Source organism: Vigna radiata, chromosome 5 (genome assembly GCF_000741045.1).
Source record: "Vigna radiata var. radiata cultivar VC1973A chromosome 5, Vradiata_ver6, whole genome shotgun sequence".
Lineage (NCBI taxonomy): Eukaryota > Viridiplantae > Streptophyta > Magnoliopsida > Fabales > Fabaceae > Vigna > Vigna radiata.
The window spans coordinates 3015869-3033927 of record NC_028355.1 but is presented as its reverse complement, the minus strand read 5'-3'; the positions used below and the strand labels follow the sequence as shown (position 1 = coordinate 3033927).

Sequence of the window (18059 nt, the reverse complement as noted above, 5' to 3'; positions counted from 1 at the left end):
TTTTGGTGACAAGTTTTGTTGAAGTAGTGTAAAGAGTAATAATGTCTAATTATTATAATTTTTACTCATTGTGTAAGTACTGGAACTGAAAATGCAAAACAGAAAGTGTTTTTTTTTAACATTTAAAAATGCAATTTTTTTAATATTTGAAGATAGCCCGGAAAGACATATTACAGGAGAAGCTTATAAAGATGTGATTAGAATAATAAGAATGGAAAAGGAAGAAGATTGAGAGATGGGTTATGGAAGGAAAGCATCTGACCAGACAGAGAAGTATCATAGGAAAGTGTTGGGAAAGATAGGACCTGGTGACTGACTCAAACAGGGTTGGAATTAAAAAAAAGGAAAAGTCAAACATTTTATGTAATTAAGAAAGTTTTGGTTTCCTCAAAGGAGTCAGAATTCTAACGCATGCTTTTACTCCTATTGCCTCCATTTTATTATTGCTTTTAATGCACAAGTCCTCCTTAGTACTACCAAAATTACTCTCCATGCACCATTTCTTTCTTTCTTTATTCTAAAACAAAAGTGTTGCAAACAATAACTGATACAACAAAATTCAATAGCGAGACCAAACCCCAATATTAAAAGTGTTGATATCACCTCTTTCACAACCTCCTAATAACTTTCCCAATATTTGACCCCTTCTCTCTCTCTCTCTCTCTCTTTCTCTCTCCCTTTCTTCTCTGCCATGGAAGATGATGAGGCATGCATCACCAGTCTTAGCCTTGGACTAGGAATGGGGAGCCGTGTCACAAAGAAGGAGAAGCAGAAACTCCCTTGTTTGGACCTAACGTTTCAGATTTCTCCAAAGGGGGAGCAAACCATTCATGTGGATAAACAACGACAACAACATCTTCTTCATGATGATAAGGCAAAAGGGTTGTTATGTTTGAAGCACCCCAGTGAAAATAACAGCCCTGATAGCAGCAACAACAACAGCAGTAACGGCAGCAGCAGAAAGAAACTGAAGCTTACGAAGGAGCAGTCAGCCACCCTTGAGGATATTTTCAAGCTGCATAGCACTCTTAACCCCGTATTCATTTCTCTCCCTTTCACCAAACAACTTTTTTAGCAGTATTCTTTCCGGTTTTTCTTTTTATTTCATGGAAGCTAATTGAACTGCATGTTGAATTATCACACAATAGATTGTGTTGTTGGTTTTTATTAGAATCTTTCACAGGAGATGATTAATCAAAGGGGAGTTATTTATGGGTTGGTTTTGGTTTCACATGCAGGCACAAAAGCAGGCACTTGCTGATCAATTGAATTTAAAGCATAGACAGGTTGAAGTTTGGTTTCAGAACAGAAGAGCAAGGTATGCTGTGTGTGTGTGTGTGTGATATATATCATATATGGCTTTTATGATCCTTAAAAATGAGTTTCAATCTCTGGGGGGTGTTCAGTTTTGGTTTTATCTCATTGTAGCCTTAACATTTCTCTCTTCTCTGTCAAGTTTACCATGGAAAAAGGAAGGGAAGTTTTTTTAACCTTTTCTTGTTGACTTGACTGTGCATTAAACTGTATTTTATTGACTTTTCAGGACCAAGTTGAAGCAAACAGAGGTGGATTGCGAGTTCCTGAAGAAATGTTGTGAGAAACTAACGGATGAGAATCTGAGACTGAAGAAGGAATTGCAAGAGCTGCGTGCACAAAAGATTGGACCAAAACCATTGTACATTCAACTGTCGAAGGCTACAACCTTGAGCATTTGTTCATCGTGCCAGAAAGAATTGAAGCCCAATGAAGGGAAGAAAGGAGGCATTTCCGACGTGGTCCGAAACAGCAGCCACAAACTGCAGAACAGCGTAGGGGTAAAGGGCATTTAGAGGGTATAAGGAACTCATAATTTGATGAAAGATAATTGGAATGTCAGAATCAAATATTGATGATTAATCAGGAAAGAAGGAAAGTACACATCCTCAGTCCCCACATCGAATAATATGTATAGCCGTGTAGGACTGCGTGTGGTATAGGCCAGCTAGCTCCATAGTTAAGTTAACTTTCCGTCTCTTTCTATTCATTCAAATACTTCAAATTCATCAAAATTAACAAAATCTAATTTTCTTTATTCTAAAATGAAGAACTCTTATTATCTTTTATCTGATCCTTGAAAAACTTCTATTTTCTTTTTCCTGAATTTCATCTTTTAAAACAATATGTAAAAATGTTACTAATATAAAAAATGAGAAAAATCTGTATGGTTGCCCAATTTTTATTTTTAATTTCTTTGGTAAATCTGATTGTGTTTAAAACTTCAAAAAAAAAAGAAATACAAGAATAAATACGTTTTTTTTTAAGTTCAGTTCTACCTTTTTTTAAAATAATTTTGTTTGTTTATAGTTTATACGCTGTTTTTATAAATTTTAGATATAATACTTTTAATAATAGAGAAAATATAACTAAAAATAAGAAAATAACACGCTAAAATTAAACTCTAGATAAATGTGAAATGTTTGAAATGTTACTATATATATAAATCTATTTCTTTTTAAAGAACTTAAAAATAACCATTAAATAATACTAGCAAAATATTGCCAGAGAGAAAAAACTATATTTGGTCGGTGAATTTAATTAGAATACATTTAGAAGATTGATAATTTTAATGATAATAATAATTTTAAAATTAAAAAAAAATAACAATTTGTGGGTAGTTGATTTCATAAGAAGAAAATTAAGATCGTGTTTTCCATGACGTGAAAGATGGGCATTGACGTTCAAATTCTTCGTTGAATGACTCACTAGCAAATTCAATATTGTTTTCTTAAACCCTCTTCCCAAGAAAACACGTTGATAAAGAACATTACATGAGTTTAATAAATAGAAAAAAAAAACACTTTTTTCTTTTCTTAATCTTTTTTTTTTATAATTTAGCACATAAATCTTTTTCTCTATCGGTATATTAAATATTAATCCATAATGCCATATATCTAATGTATAACTTACTATACACTTCTCTCTATAGTAATTAGTATGATAATTAAAAAAAAAAGCTAACACTAATTGGATGTTAAGAAAACGTGTTCTAGTAAACGAAATGAGAATTAAAAAAAGAAGAAAGAAGATTATGATTAAGTATTAATTATAATGTGTAATGATTCTAATGTATATCCTAGTATTAGTTCGAACCAGTCAATTGTCTTGGAAAAGTTTTGTGTGTGAACTAACAACATCAGTTTTGATTTATCTATGTCTCTTTCATGGTTTGGTTTAATTAATTTTATGGTCAATGGAGCAATCCAGAAAACAAAAGAGTCTCAAATTAATCACAATAGAACAATGGCCATTGGTGGAAAAAGCAAGGTCTTTGACAAGCCAAGAGGAAGACACAGAATTCACCATCTTCCTAGAAACTCCTTATAAGTGTGAACTTTCCCACCTTATCTATTTCCATCTCAATCTTTTTCATATCATTAAGAGAACACTTTCAAACACATATTCTTATCCAAATTTTAATCATTTTACTAAATATTTTATAATTTTACAAAAATAAATAATTTCTCTAAAATATATTTTTACTTTTTATTTAGTTAATGTAAGAGATTAAAAAATAAGATTGAAAATCATACATAACAACAATTTTTAAAATAAATAATTATATATTGTTATATATTTCTTTATTTGAACTTAAAAACCAATTAAGTCAAGAAGTTATTATTCATTTGTTAAATATTAATGAGTAACAGAAAACAAAGTCACTAATAAGAGACGTTTATCTTTATTAGGCTTGTCTTTTTTTAAGGGATTTTTTATTGGTTTGTGAATAACCGATAACAAGAAGATTTTAATGGAAATAAACATAAACATTAATATATTAGTTTAAATTATGAAAATGAGCATTAATTGATAAAAAAAAATTACTTTTAATTTTTTAACTGTTATGCTTGAGGAACTGAAGCAATAACTTTTCTTTTTGACCTTTTCTTAAATGCAATAGTAATTAAAAAATTTGACTAGAAACGTCCAAATTTGTAGTTCTTAATTGGCTCTTTGACGGGATGTTCTTTTTCCTGGGAAATCTGCTCAATTAAAAAAGTGAAAAGAAATTAGAATATATATATATATATATATATATATATATATATATATATATATATATATATATATATATATATATATATATATATGAGCTATGTAAGTAGATATTTAGACAAAATGAGATAATACCAAATTAAATATATGATAAATAAAGTACTTTTTTAATTATCTCAAATTCTGGAAAAAATGGTTATAAACAATATTGATGTAACATTGTATCTGTCCTTCCATATATTTTGTTAGTATCTTCAAAGAAACATCTGAAATGACTATTGAAATAATGTATATAATTGTTCATGTGAAAAAAAAAAAGAAGGAAAACCTAATTTTTCAGTTTGCCTGGATACTCGGATTTTTCCATTGTTTTGCTTCAGAAAAAGTTAAAAATTGTAAAACTACGTACTCACTATAATATAAAAGTTACGAGGATTTAATTTATAATAATAGCTGGAAGATAAAATGTTAAATTTGAATATACTGCATTACTCACTTTGAATATTTTGATATAAAACATTATAATATCTAAAATAAAAATTCGAAATTGTTGGATTTGTAAAGGAATAAACTCTAAATCTCCCTGGCTACTTTTTTTGGGATCTGGTATCATATGATAAGATGAATAGCTTTTGGGTGACGTGATTATATTGATGCTAATTATATAAATTTTAATTGAATATTTGTGATTGTATTTTGTTTTTTGTGTTTAGTGATGGTATTATGATCATGCAGTGTTTCCAAGACGATTAAGTTGTATTATCTTTACGTGTTTTGGCTGTGGGTCATATTGAATAAGCAACTGAGAGCATAATATATAAAATTGTATGTTTTATTATACTTTAAAATTATTACGAATTTTAGGATGAAGACATTTATTGTATCAAAACAAATCTAATGTTATATCTTATATATGTCGATCTCATGCCTGTGAGGGGATATATGTATTTGTTAAGTTAAAATAAATAAATAAATAAAATTTTCTTACATAAATTTGTTTTTGTGTTTTATGGAATGACGTTTGGACCTTTTCCTTCTCTTATACGTAGATTACGTATGAAGACCATAAACATCAAAGTATCACTATGTCACAACTTCGATATGTCTCACATCAGTTAGAAAATGTCAACATGGAAGTAGAGACATCTTAGGTGCATCAACCTGTTTCTCCGACTATAGATAAATAAATGGATAAGAAAAAAGAGTAGATCTTTAAATAACTCATAATTCCCTATAAATAAGAAGCCATTTAAAAGTCATCTACTTGTTAAGCAAATAAACATATATAGTATATTGGATCTCACAATGTAGTGTCTATATTTATTTTCAATGAAAATGGTTCAAAAAATATTTTTATGTGTTTTTTTTTCTTTGTTTATGAAAATAATCTTTGATGTTCCAAACCTCCAATAACACAAGTTTTTGTTGTCCAATTTTTTAGTGATTAACTATGTTTAAAAAGTTTATTAAAATAAACTTTTAAATATATGCATCACAAAAAATATAAAGTGAAGTTGAAATTGATATATATAAATGGTGAACTACTGAATACAATTAAAAAAATTGCACATTCTTAATAGAAACAATTAATTGATAATAGCAAAATTTGTCTTCAATTCGAGTTTATCAATAAATTATCAAATATCAAAGATTTGTTAGTAAAATGGTTATCGGTACCAACAACCACAAGTTTATTTTATTGTTGAGTATTCATTGATAATTAATCATTGGTAAAATCATGATTGTTAAGTCTTTCTCTTCTTTTTTTTCTCTTCTTCCTCTTCTAACTTTAGTCGTCACTGTTAGGGTTAGGCAAAAATAACTTATTTGTATAGAATTATAGTTAACTGTACTATATTATACTAAAAATAACTCATCCACTTTTACTAAAAGTTAAGTATACTATTTTATGGTTCAGTTTTTAAAAACTGAACTTATAACAGTTCCAGTTCAGTTAATTGTGAGAACTGTATCTACTTTTACATCTTCCCTAGTTCCAATGTTCGTTTTATGTTTATAATTATTTTGCATAGCTTAATTGATGTGTCAAAACTTTAAAGAAACAGAGTTTATTATAAAAAATTATCATTTAAGTAACTTATTGTCTGTTTTTAAAATTAAGAAAAATTTTACTCATGAAATTTTGATCAACATGTTACTATTTAAGAAATTAAAAAATAAAATAATTTCCATACACATATAATAATAAAAGAAATATAAATAAAATAAAAAATAATAATATCAAATAATTAAAAAAATAATTTGTACACGCTGATGAATAAAATAAAATAAATATTAAAATAAATTTCAATTAAAAAGAAAATACTGTTCAGTTTAAAACTAGTACAATTCAGTTTAAAATTAGTATAGTTAGTATTTAATTCAGTTTATATTATAGTTCAGTACAATTTAGTATGGTTCAATTCAATGCAATTTAATAAAATAAAAAACAATTTAGTATGATTTAAACAAATTAGTTTTTATTTCAGTACAAATTTTAGTATTACAATTCATTTTGAAAAATGCTCTGATTAACAACCATGTTTTCTTCTTTCCTTTAATTTAGGTAGTTTTGATGTTGTACAACTTTCTCCCAAGCCTTCCATTGATGTTGATTGTGACTCTCCTCCACAGTAAGAGATTTGTACTTCTTCGAGACATATCTTTCCTTAAAATTTACACCTGCACACAAAATACACTCATGTTAGTTGGATATGTATCATAATCTCATTATCAGTATATTTATATTTCAATTGATTCCAAAATTGTTATAATAATTTTTCTCCCATTTAATTATTTGACATAAGGCTCTTGGAATACTTGTAAAGGTTTGATCTTTTTAAAAGTTTATTCTATAATATAACTTTTTAACTAAATAAAAATTATCTTCCATAAAATGGAATAATGGGTCTATAAACGAATATGCATAAAATTTTAACTGTATTTATACAAATATGTAAGTTAAGAATATTATTGTTGTTATTTAAATACATTGACTTATTAAAATTAAAAGAAAAGAAACTACTATGCAACCTTTTATTTATTTTTAACTAAATAATAAATTTTTATTTATTTTTATCTTTTTGTTATATAAGAATCAAACCCAAGTATAAAACATTTAGAATAAATTACAAATTGTTCAACTGGTTGATTTTCTCTCTTATTAATGTTGAATGAAGAAATTATCTTAACTCGGGCTCATTCAATAAACTTCATACATATAATCATGTTACCAAGTCAAATAAATTTCATACAAGACTGAATCACATGAGTTATAGTGTCACTAATTTCTAATTTTTCAAACACATGGGTCGTATTAGCTACTAATCAAATTTTAGATAAGTACATTTTTAGTACTTATTTATAATTTTGGTATTTTCTTTAACTTTACATGTGAACACAACTTGTTAAATTCTAACCACGTGATCACATTGGATGGTAGAATAAGTTTCCTTTAAATAATTAATATTATGTTGAAAAGTTAAAACCTTTACTCTTTAACATTTCCTCTATGATTACAAGTGCTATTATAAAACTGATAAATGGGCAAGGTCAAATATATATGTATATGATTACTATGCAATTAAGAAAGTTAATTAATTAATGGACCACTATTCACAAGTTGTAGAAAGAAGAAGGTTATCAACCCTTTGCTTTAATTTATCTATTAAAAGTGTTTATTATGTCTAAGTAATTAGGCTTTTAGATAAATGATTAATTGCTAGGGATATGTGAAATTGATTTTTGTTTGTTTATTTGAATATATAAGGTCTAAAACTTCGGGGGAAAACTAATGAATCAAAATATTATTGTATTGATTTCGAAAAATTTAATATTTAATGAATATTTTTGTTATCACGGTTTTAGGGTTTTTTATGGGTCGATGATTTTTCCTATTCTAGTGATAGTTTTAGTTTATATTTAAATGAAATAGAAAATATTAAAAGAAGAGTTAAAATAAATAACACACACAAAAATATTATATTATATAAAAGGATTACTTTCTGTAACCACGAATAGTATAAAGGAAAAGGGTTTTTAAATTATATTATTTCCCACAATATAAAATATATTGATTGAGAGTTATATCTTAAAGTTAGTTAATTATAAAAAAAAAAAAAATAGATCACTTCCTTCCAAAGACTTTTCCATTTAACTCTTCCCCTGTAATTATAATAATGAAGTTACTGTCAGGATTTTATAAAAGGTTATAGTGATATTATTATTAAGGATTGAATTAATTTATCCATATTTTTAAGAATTACAAAATATGAAATAGTTAAAAAAAAATAATTTATACCTAACTTTTAAGAATTAATTCATACTCAATTTATAAATTTTTTAAACAAACAAGATAATACATAAATAATACGAAAATTCTAACTTTTAATAAATATGTCTTTGTTTGAAACACATATGAAACTACCCGCTTGAATAATTTCATAATTCAATATAAAATTGGAATTTTTTTATATAAAATAATATTATTCTTTTATTAAGTGTTTTTATTAATTAAACGTAATTGTAAAAAAAATAATGGAAAATAAATTTGAAAACTATTACTTAATCATGAATTTGTAGAACTACTTACAAGTTCAAAGTATAAATTTATGGGATTAATTATTTACAATGTTTTTTTTTTATATATTTTACAAGCAAATTATCTATGCTTACAAGCACACACAGGGAAATAAGTCTCACGAGTTACTGTTCTATGATCTAGTTCAGTTATGTGATTTTTTTTTTGACAAACCATTAAAAATATTAAAATAAAAACCTCAAGTGTTAGACAATTAAAATCTCAATTGATGACTTTAATGGTATATATGTTTGAAAAGATTGTGTATGTTTTAAAGGAATAAACACACAAACTTTAAAAAAGATCTTAATACAACCTACTCTTTGACTCATGAACGCTTATTTCATTGTGATCATTTGGATCAAAATAATTATGGAGATAAAAATTTATTTTTCCTCAATAAAATTAGTGTAATGTGTGGTGAAATGTAATGAAAGTCAAACATAATGAAGACTTGAAAAAATAATGAAGAAAAATTATGTTCTTAATTTTTTCATTATTTAAAGCTTTTTAATTAGTATTTGAAAAACTTCTTATATGTTGGTCAACTTGTAAAAGAGTGTGCTTGAGTGTATGTCGTTAGTATTTGTGCCAAATTATTCCAAACAAAGACCAATTGTATTTCATATTCAATTGAGTGTGAGGCCTTAAATAACTTTATTAGTTATTGCATAGTTTTTGAAAGATTTTGTGTAATTAGTTTGAAAAACCATTATGTAAGACTTTGTGTACTTTATAAGTTATAAATGATAATAAAAAAATAATTATACACATTTAGTTGTTTAAAGAAATCCTCTACAATGCATTCAAGAACTAAACGTGACATAGGTTAGAAATAAACCATTATAAAAACTCAAATGTCCATAGTCTCTTTCTATCACTCACACAATATTTTCCTCAGTTGTTTATAAAAATATTCTAGAAAACTTTGATAAAACTTTTCAGACAAATATCTTTAATCATCAAAAGTAAATGATTTGAAAATATTGGAATCTTATCATGGACATGCAATATTAAACTTATTTTTCTCTTTGCATGCAAATATAATTGGTGTAAAATCCTTATTGTATTTTTTTTTAAATTATGTATAATAGAAACACTAAATTTTTTTATGTAGTTATATAAAAAAACTTCTAAAACTAAATTTATTGACAAAATTTAGAGTTTGAATTATCTATGAATATTTTCATTGCTAACGAATCTATTGGTAAGGCTGATTGATAAATTAGAATTTGTATTATTAACATATATTTTCGTCGATAATATATTTGATGGTAAATTTCATGATTAAATTCCGTTGATAATTTATAATTTTTATTATTGATAAATTTTTTCATTAGTGAATTCATTAACAAAATGAGCAAAATAAAATTTATAAATCCTGATGAGATTTTTTTATGTATTTAGAACAAATAAGTGAGAAGAGAAAGAAAAGAGGAGGAAGAGAAAGAAGAGGAAGAAGAGAAGAAGGAAAAGTGAAAGGTAATGATAATAATGACAACACAAGTGAGGTGGTAGACTTACAAGATAAAGAAGAGAAATAGAAAGAAGAGTAGAAAGAGCATGAGAAAGAGGAGGAGTTGGAACAAATGAGTGGGGGAGGACAAATATGATAGGAGAAGGAGGAAGAGAAAAAAAAGAAAAAAAAAAGAAAAAAGAAAAAGGAGAGAAGAAGATCTAATCCCGATATTTACCTATGACCAAACTCTACTAGTTTTATCAATGGATTTATGACTGTTAATAAAATTTATCAATAACCATTTTATTAACAAATTTTTTATCATTGGTATTGTAGGTAAACTCGAATTATCGACAAATTTTTGTAATTACATCAGATTGTGTTAGTGAAAAATATATTTTTCTTTTAAAAAATGTAAATGAATTATACAATAAACTTTCATTATTAAGAAAAAACTTTTCTATAATTTAAATTTAGTATTTTATAATCATTACACTAAATTAAGGGATTTATCATAATATAATATTATTCACATGTTCAGAGTTATTCCATATTTTATAAAAAGGTTTTAAGTTGGTCCTTTTTGCTTACTGCATTAAAAACGATAACAGTGTAATTGTCCCCTGACAAAAACTGAATGACTTGTCCAGTTAGTGATTGCGTGACAAGCTCAGCCAATGAGGAACTACCACGTGGCAGTCCCTTTTCCACCTAAATTAGGGTTCATGAGAAACATTCTCTCTTTCTTAAACTAGGGTTTCTGACCCTCATCTGTGGTGGTTGTGGGTTCTTTCATTGCACGAAGGAGCTCGTAGTGGCATGATTAGAGGGGATTTCTATGTTGTGGTTCCTTCTCTTTTTGCAGGTTTAGAGATTGATGGGGATGATGTTTGTGTTTCTTCTGCGATGAAGAAGAAGATGTTACGACTTAGGTTAGGGTTTTCGAATGTTGACCGTGTAGGTTCGACTTAACCGATTTGGTTTTTGTACTTTTCTGATTTTTGATGCAGGTTTTGAATTGAGGGAGAAGGAACTAGCAATTAGAGTTCGAAGGGGTGAATCGCAATTCTGGTTAGCATGGTTGCGGTGGAGGTGAGGTGGCGATGACAGTTAAAGGTGCGTAATGAAGGTCGATGGTGATTCTGCTGAAGGTTTGCGCATGAGGTTAATGGCGTGGTGGCTATGAAGGTTTGGTTGCTCAAGAAGATGAACTTGAGGTGGCGCTAATGGCGGCATGGTGGCCTTATTGTGGCACTTTGCACGAACCCTAACCCTTTCCACATATGTTGCCAAGTCAATTGATCTCAGCATGCCACACAATCACAAACTAGACAAGTCATTCAGTTTTGGCTAGAGGACAATTATACCCTTAATGTTTTTAAGACTACAAGTAAAAAGGACCAACTTGAACCGATTTTACAAAATATGAGACAATTGTGAATTTCTAAAAAAAGATAAGATCATTTTAAATAAACCTAACAATTTGAGAGACTAAAATATGCATTAAACCTTAATATAAACCTTAATTAATTATTCGACCATTTTCAAATAAACAAGAGTTATTAAGCCAGTTACATAATGGAACTCAACTACAGTTGAATTCATTGCAGTAGTAAAAGTAAACCACATATTTTATAGTTCTGAAAAACTCATATAAACAATATTTATCCAACAAATCCAATAATTTTTTGTTTGGATTGGTGACTATAGCCTTATGGGTAAAGAACACATATTTAAGTGATGTTTATATGGGAGATGTTAAATCCTGATATATTGCTCCTAAATGTTGTTTCTCATCATCCTTTTTTGCTCTTCGATACAGAAATGCTGGCCTCATTGGTGTTGTCACCATTTCAATTTTGAATGTCAACAATGCCACGATCTCTGACATGGGAGGTCTCAAATGTGCATCAGGCTGCAGACATAAGAAAGCCACGTGGATTGCTTGCATAACATCCTTTTCTACCAATCCATGTTCTTGCAGTTTCGGATCTACAATTTCTAATATCTTTGCATTCTCGTATAGTTTCCATGCCTAGTATCATCAAACTGATTAACATACTTCATAAAATATAACTTATGTTACATGCAGCACATAGAAAAGAGATCGTGGTGCTAGCATTTCCCTAACAACAATACAAAAATATGTATTTGAAAATGTGAGAACTTACATATTCAGGGAGGTACTGCATATCTGATGGCAAAGTGTGGTCTGTGTTTTTCCTGCAACAGATTATTTCAAGCAGGAGAACTCCAAAACTATAGATATCTGCCTTTTCAGATAATTCTCCTCTAATGGCATATTCAGGAGCAGTATAACCTCTGCCGAAAAAGTTGAAAACAAAAACAAATGACATTTATCAATGAAAACCTCTTAACTTTAGATAGTTATGTTGTTTGGCACTTGAAAATGTTTCGCATCTCAATAAAACAAGTGACAAACAAAAGTTACAATACAATGTTAGGAACATTTTGTCAAACATCCTATTTTCACTGTGCATAAAGCTACAATAATCATTTTACACATAAAGTATAATAATAACATTGATGTCGTAACAAATGGAATTTAATGTTCATGTACTTCATCCAATCACCTCAAACAGTATCAGAGATGGCGACTTTAATGATATGCTGCTAGATATGATGTGTTGAAATGTGTGGAAACATTAAAAGTTCTCAGCAGAAAACGCTACTTTTGCAGGCCGGGGCAGTTGGCAGCACTAAAATCATAATGATGATCAAATTGCTCTGAACCATATGATGAACTATTAATGCTATATATCAATTTTTAATTTGTTTCCATAAATGACATACAGTGTTCCAGCGAACTGTGTGCTAAGGTAAGCTTGATCTTCCGGGAAAAATCTAGCTAGCCCAAAGTCCCCAATCCTTGGCTGAAACTTGTCATCAAGAAGAATGTTACTTGCTTTGATGTCTCTATGAACAATTCTTTGTTGTGAATCCTCATGAAGATATTGTAGTCCTCTGGCTACTCCCAGAATAATTTGGAATCTAGTTCTCCAATTCAGAAATTGATCACTGTTTTCTGCATTCAAGAAGCAGTCAAAAGAAAGAATTGTTCCATCAATACAATCCCAAGCTCCTTCAAACATTCATCAAACAGTGGTTTAGGTGTCCACTATATGAATATTCCACTACAGAAATAATTCTATAAGAACTAGAATGAAAGTGATAGTTGATAATGAAGATTAGACCAAAGTTTCTCTAGGTAAATGCTAAATAAAACATCCTGAATCAATGAGATTGAGCCTGGTACATGCATTTTGACAAATTTCACTTAATTGTGTTCTCTTATACACTTCATTACTGTTAGTATTCTTCACAAAGTTAGAATTGGTTCTTTATTTGACTTAATTAAGATTCTGGTTGCTTATTCACCAGTGCAGGTAATCAATATCTGGTGCAAAGTTGATAATATTAGGGACAGGAAAAAATGTTCACACATGTTTTATAATAATTTTACTATGAAAGTTTCTGTGTCTGATATGCTGTCATTGGTGAATTTGTATAAGTTTTGGAAGTGTGTTGTCCTTGTATAGAAACATATTAAGACTTTTATGTTCACTAGAATAAAGATTTACCAGATAAAGTTTCACAAAAGTAATGTAATTGTTAATAATTAAAAATGACCAAAGAGGATTCAGAAAGAAAGGATACCATGAATAAAGAGGTCCAAACTTCTGTTTTTCATGTATTCATAGACAAGTATCCTTTGTGGTCCATCTACGCAGCATCCAAGAAGACGAACCAGATTTTTGTGTTGGATACTAGTAATTGTTCTCACCTCTACCAGAAATTCTTTTTCTCCCTGTTGAGATTTGTTGAGAGACAATTTCTTAACGGCAACCACCCTTCCATCTGCCAACTTTCCCTGTTAAAACATAGCTAACTACAGTATAAATATACAATAAAATCTCGTCTCATAAGTTAATTTTATTATATAATGTTAGATTTAAAGTTTACTTTTATCATCTCTAGTCCTTGAGATTATGCTACTTATGAGAATACTTATGACTTTATGTTCAATTTGCCTATTACCAATCAATCTAAAACTTCACTTGTAAATGAGGTTTACAAAATTCGATTTTTAACCAAATCCAATAGTACCATGTGATCTGTGTAAACAATTCCATGATAAGACTGAAAAAAACTGGTGATTTTACCGCATGTATAGATCAAGTTCGCAAATCTTTTTAATAAATTCTCTATTAAACCAATCTTCCTACTAGATATAATGTTTATACCTTGTAAACAGGTCCAAATCCACCACTTCCAAGAAAATTATCTGCATGGAAATTCATGGTTGCATTCTTCAATGTTTGGTAGTCAAAGCAGTTAATTGTCCTAAAGTTTCCACTACAGAGCTCCTTGGACCCTGTGTACATGTTGAAATTAATCAACTTCAATATATATAAATATATAGAGAGAGAGAGAGGGGTCCAAGGATGATATATACAAGAAATTTGATTGACCATGCAATTCTCTGTTAGAGTTACCTGACTGTTGATTAGATGAAAATATCATCTGCATTATATCTGCTGATTCTGTGTGTTTCCCAATCTCTAATTAAGAACAAACAGAAACATTTATTCAACGGATATTAAACAAACTACAAGTTCTCAAAGATTTTGACATTAGTTTATGATGATTTTTCTCATTTCTCAGAATACCTTGCTGTTTTGTCATATTCTGTGGTGACCATTTTAGACGCTTCCGAAGTACATAAAAAAAAATCAACACTATGACCAGCACAACAATTCCTCCGAGGATGTAAAAGAATGTTCCTCCATATTTGTGGTGTGGTGTCTGTGTCATATTAGAGAGTGAAGCTTCTGTTGCAATCAATCACAAACTTCATCAAAGATCATATGATTAATGATCATGTTCAAAGACTTGGTAAAATGAAACAAGATGCATCTAAGAAATTCTACCAAAACCTTATTTGAAGTAGTTACAATGTTTGTTTTGCTTTGTTCAAATTTATGGAATCAGTGGATGACCCTTTAACAATTTACTGGATCATGTGATTGAGTGTGGTTTTCAAATTGAACCAATTCAATGCTACTAAACAATCCTGAAACATTCTAGCTTCTATGGATGATAAAAAATGTATGTATGTTCAACTTATGATGCATGAATTTGCAATTGCTATAACAAAAACAAGTTTGACCCACTGATATATCACTGACAATTGTGCAAACACAAATTGAGAAAATGAAACCTTGGAGTGTTCGGGGAGACATTCTTTGGGAGAAAAGAAAGCTTTGTGTTATTCTATTTATTAATCTGTACTTTGTTCTAAGAAAAGAGAAAGAGATTGACACTTCATATGTGTGTGTGACAGAAAAAGGGAGAAGTATTCGAAGAATGTCCCATAGAATATATCGAAAACAAGACGAAATTGATTCCTTCTGCTAGAAATATGCCAATGATTGGTTACATAGGACTCTTGAACACATTCTTTTTAATATATTTTTTACAAGAGTTGATGGAAACCCAACAAGTTAATAGCATCCCCTGTTTTTGACCCTTGTGATATTACAAAAGACGCACCAAATATTTACATGCACTTTCGGTAGGAACTATCTCTGATAAAAGTTAAGTCTATAAAAAGGACTTAAACTAAATTTCAAGCAGTACAATTTTTCTCATGACAACTTTATGTTCTTTGTATGTTAATTAAATTAAATGATGGCGATAAAAACAAGTAGCACATTGTTGTAGTAATCTACACCTTATGAAATTCAAACCATCATTAAAATCTAAATATATCTAATGGTTGAAAATATTCTAGCCACAATTTAAATATTTTCATTTTTAAAATGATAAAAAAAATATATTTCCGCAATTTCGGAATTTCAAAAATAAGAAATGAAATTTAGATATGCTAAACAAAAGAAGAGATAGGAACAAAAGTCACGCTCTCCAAGAAAACTTTCATCATTTCAAAATAAACATGTTTAAAAAAATGCATGGAGCTAATAGAAGAAATCTCACACGAATGCTAAGAAAACGAAATTTCATTGTAAATAATCTTTAATTGATTACGTAAAATAACATCATTGGTTATTTTTCATTTCATGAGATTGCAGTGAATATTTAATATTGACAATACATAGTAAGTTATCTTTTATCTTTTAATGTATTTTGTTTTCAGAAATGACACTGTTAAGTAGATGTAAATTGATGTATTTTTGTGAGTATTTAATATGTTTGTTTCAGCAAATTTAAAGAAATTTAGAGGCGAGAATTTGTGAGACAGAACGAATGAAGGATTCAAGTATGAAGGATGAGATGTAGAATGATATATTACACAAACACAAGTGAAAAAAATGATTCTGGATGACATTTTGATAGTTAGAATCGATTCTCTATGTATTAGAATCTGATTGAATATTAAATGATGATTTCAATTTTATTTTGAAATATTGTTTATTATTTATATTTAATTTTATATCATATTTATCTTCATAGATAAAATGATAATCATCTAATTTTATATATTAAAATATTTAATTTAATTTATTATATTAATTATATCTTATATAAACTTTTCATAAATTTTTATCACAAATTCACTCAAATCACATCATCTTTTTCTTAGAGCATGACTTAGTAGATGGGTTTGGTTGTGTGGATTTGTGAACTTTGTTCGTTTCAAAAGATTTACAAGAAGGTGGAAGTGCAAATTTGTAGGATGGTCAAGTCATCAAAAGAGGAAATTTGTGGAAATAAGTTGGTTTTTTTTTTATCGTAATATTATTGTGTGTGAAAGTATGTAAGTGATAGAATCGATTATAGAACTAATTTCATGTATGAATGTGTGTTTTATTTATATATGTGTGTAATAAAATAGGTTCCATAATCCATTCCATTCCATATGTGAGTGTGTGCTTAGTTTATATTATATATATATATATATATATATATTACATCTACAATATAATATAATATAATAATAATTATAATAAATAATAATAATATATTAACTTTAATTATAAGATAAAATAATAATATTATATTTTAATTTACTATATTTTTTTTATCTATTACATCAATTAAATCACTCAAACTTTTACAAATTTCGCATTCAAATTAACTTGCATTCATCTTTAATGTTGTGTTCACTTTGATGGAATACATTGTTATCGTTGATCAACAAAAATGGATTTAAGATTAAATATATGTTCATTTCGAACAATTTGCAAACAAGAGAAACAACTGATTTGAGGGATGAAATAGTTTTCTAATCTTCCCTCATATGCAAAGATTTGCATCGATTTACTCTAATTGTCAGTTTTACCCTTATATAAAAATGTTGGAATGTAATATTTGAAAAGGATGAATTAAATATAATAAAAATATTATTATTATTATTATCATTTCAATTTACTAAATTATCATTTTTTATATTTTAAATTTTTTTCTCCTTATAAATCTTTTACAAAATTTACTAAATTACCATTTTTTTTTTACATTTTAAAAATTAATTTTTTTTCTCCTTATAAATATTTTTACAATTAACCATAACATTAACGATTATAATAAGAGATATTTTGATAATATTCAATTTCTACTTATTAAATAATTCTTTTATCTGTTACATGGTCAAATCTTACACTAATTTTTAGAAACTTTACTTCTAAATTCACTCAAATAAACAACAAAAAAAATTATTTTCAAATTTCCTCAAATCTCCTTAAATTCATCTACTCAGTCTCTCAAATAATCTCCCACAATGTAAACACACCCTAAATCCCTAAATAACACCAATACTCAAATCCACCAAAATTCATACACACTCTCTCAAATCCATTTTCCTAATTGAAGTAATTCAAACAACATCACAATCCTCTAACAATTCAATCAAATCCATCACTTCCTTTTCTTCATATCCAAGCTCATATAAGATACATATAATAATCCTTATTTAATTATACATATAAATGATAAGGGATTTTCATTTTG

General features: G+C 28.0%; 2 protein-coding genes across 2 annotated transcripts; one reads left to right on the top strand and one right to left on the bottom strand.

The window, feature by feature from the left end:
• Positions 1-217: 217 nt before the first annotated feature.
• On the top strand, positions 218-1975 carry LOC106760072 (homeobox-leucine zipper protein HAT22-like). The gene is made up of 3 exons (XM_014643508.2): positions 218-1036; positions 1239-1318; positions 1544-1975. Exons 1-3 carry the CDS (start codon positions 692-694, stop codon positions 1827-1829), a joined length of 711 nt encoding a protein of 236 aa, XP_014498994.1. The 5' UTR covers positions 218-691; the 3' UTR covers positions 1830-1975.
• Positions 1976-11814: 9839 nt separating this feature from the next.
• On the bottom strand, positions 11815-15421 carry LOC106760071 (cold-responsive protein kinase 1-like). The gene is made up of 8 exons (XM_014643507.2): positions 15313-15421; positions 14762-14923; positions 14588-14653; positions 14336-14466; positions 13749-13962; positions 12885-13116; positions 12242-12392; positions 11815-12105 (listed from the first exon to the last, which is right to left on the bottom strand). The coding sequence occupies exons 1-8, from the start codon at positions 15332-15334 to the stop codon at positions 11815-11817; spliced, it is 1269 nt and encodes a 422-aa protein (XP_014498993.2). The 5' UTR covers positions 15335-15421.
• Positions 15422-18059: the final 2638 nt, after the last annotated feature.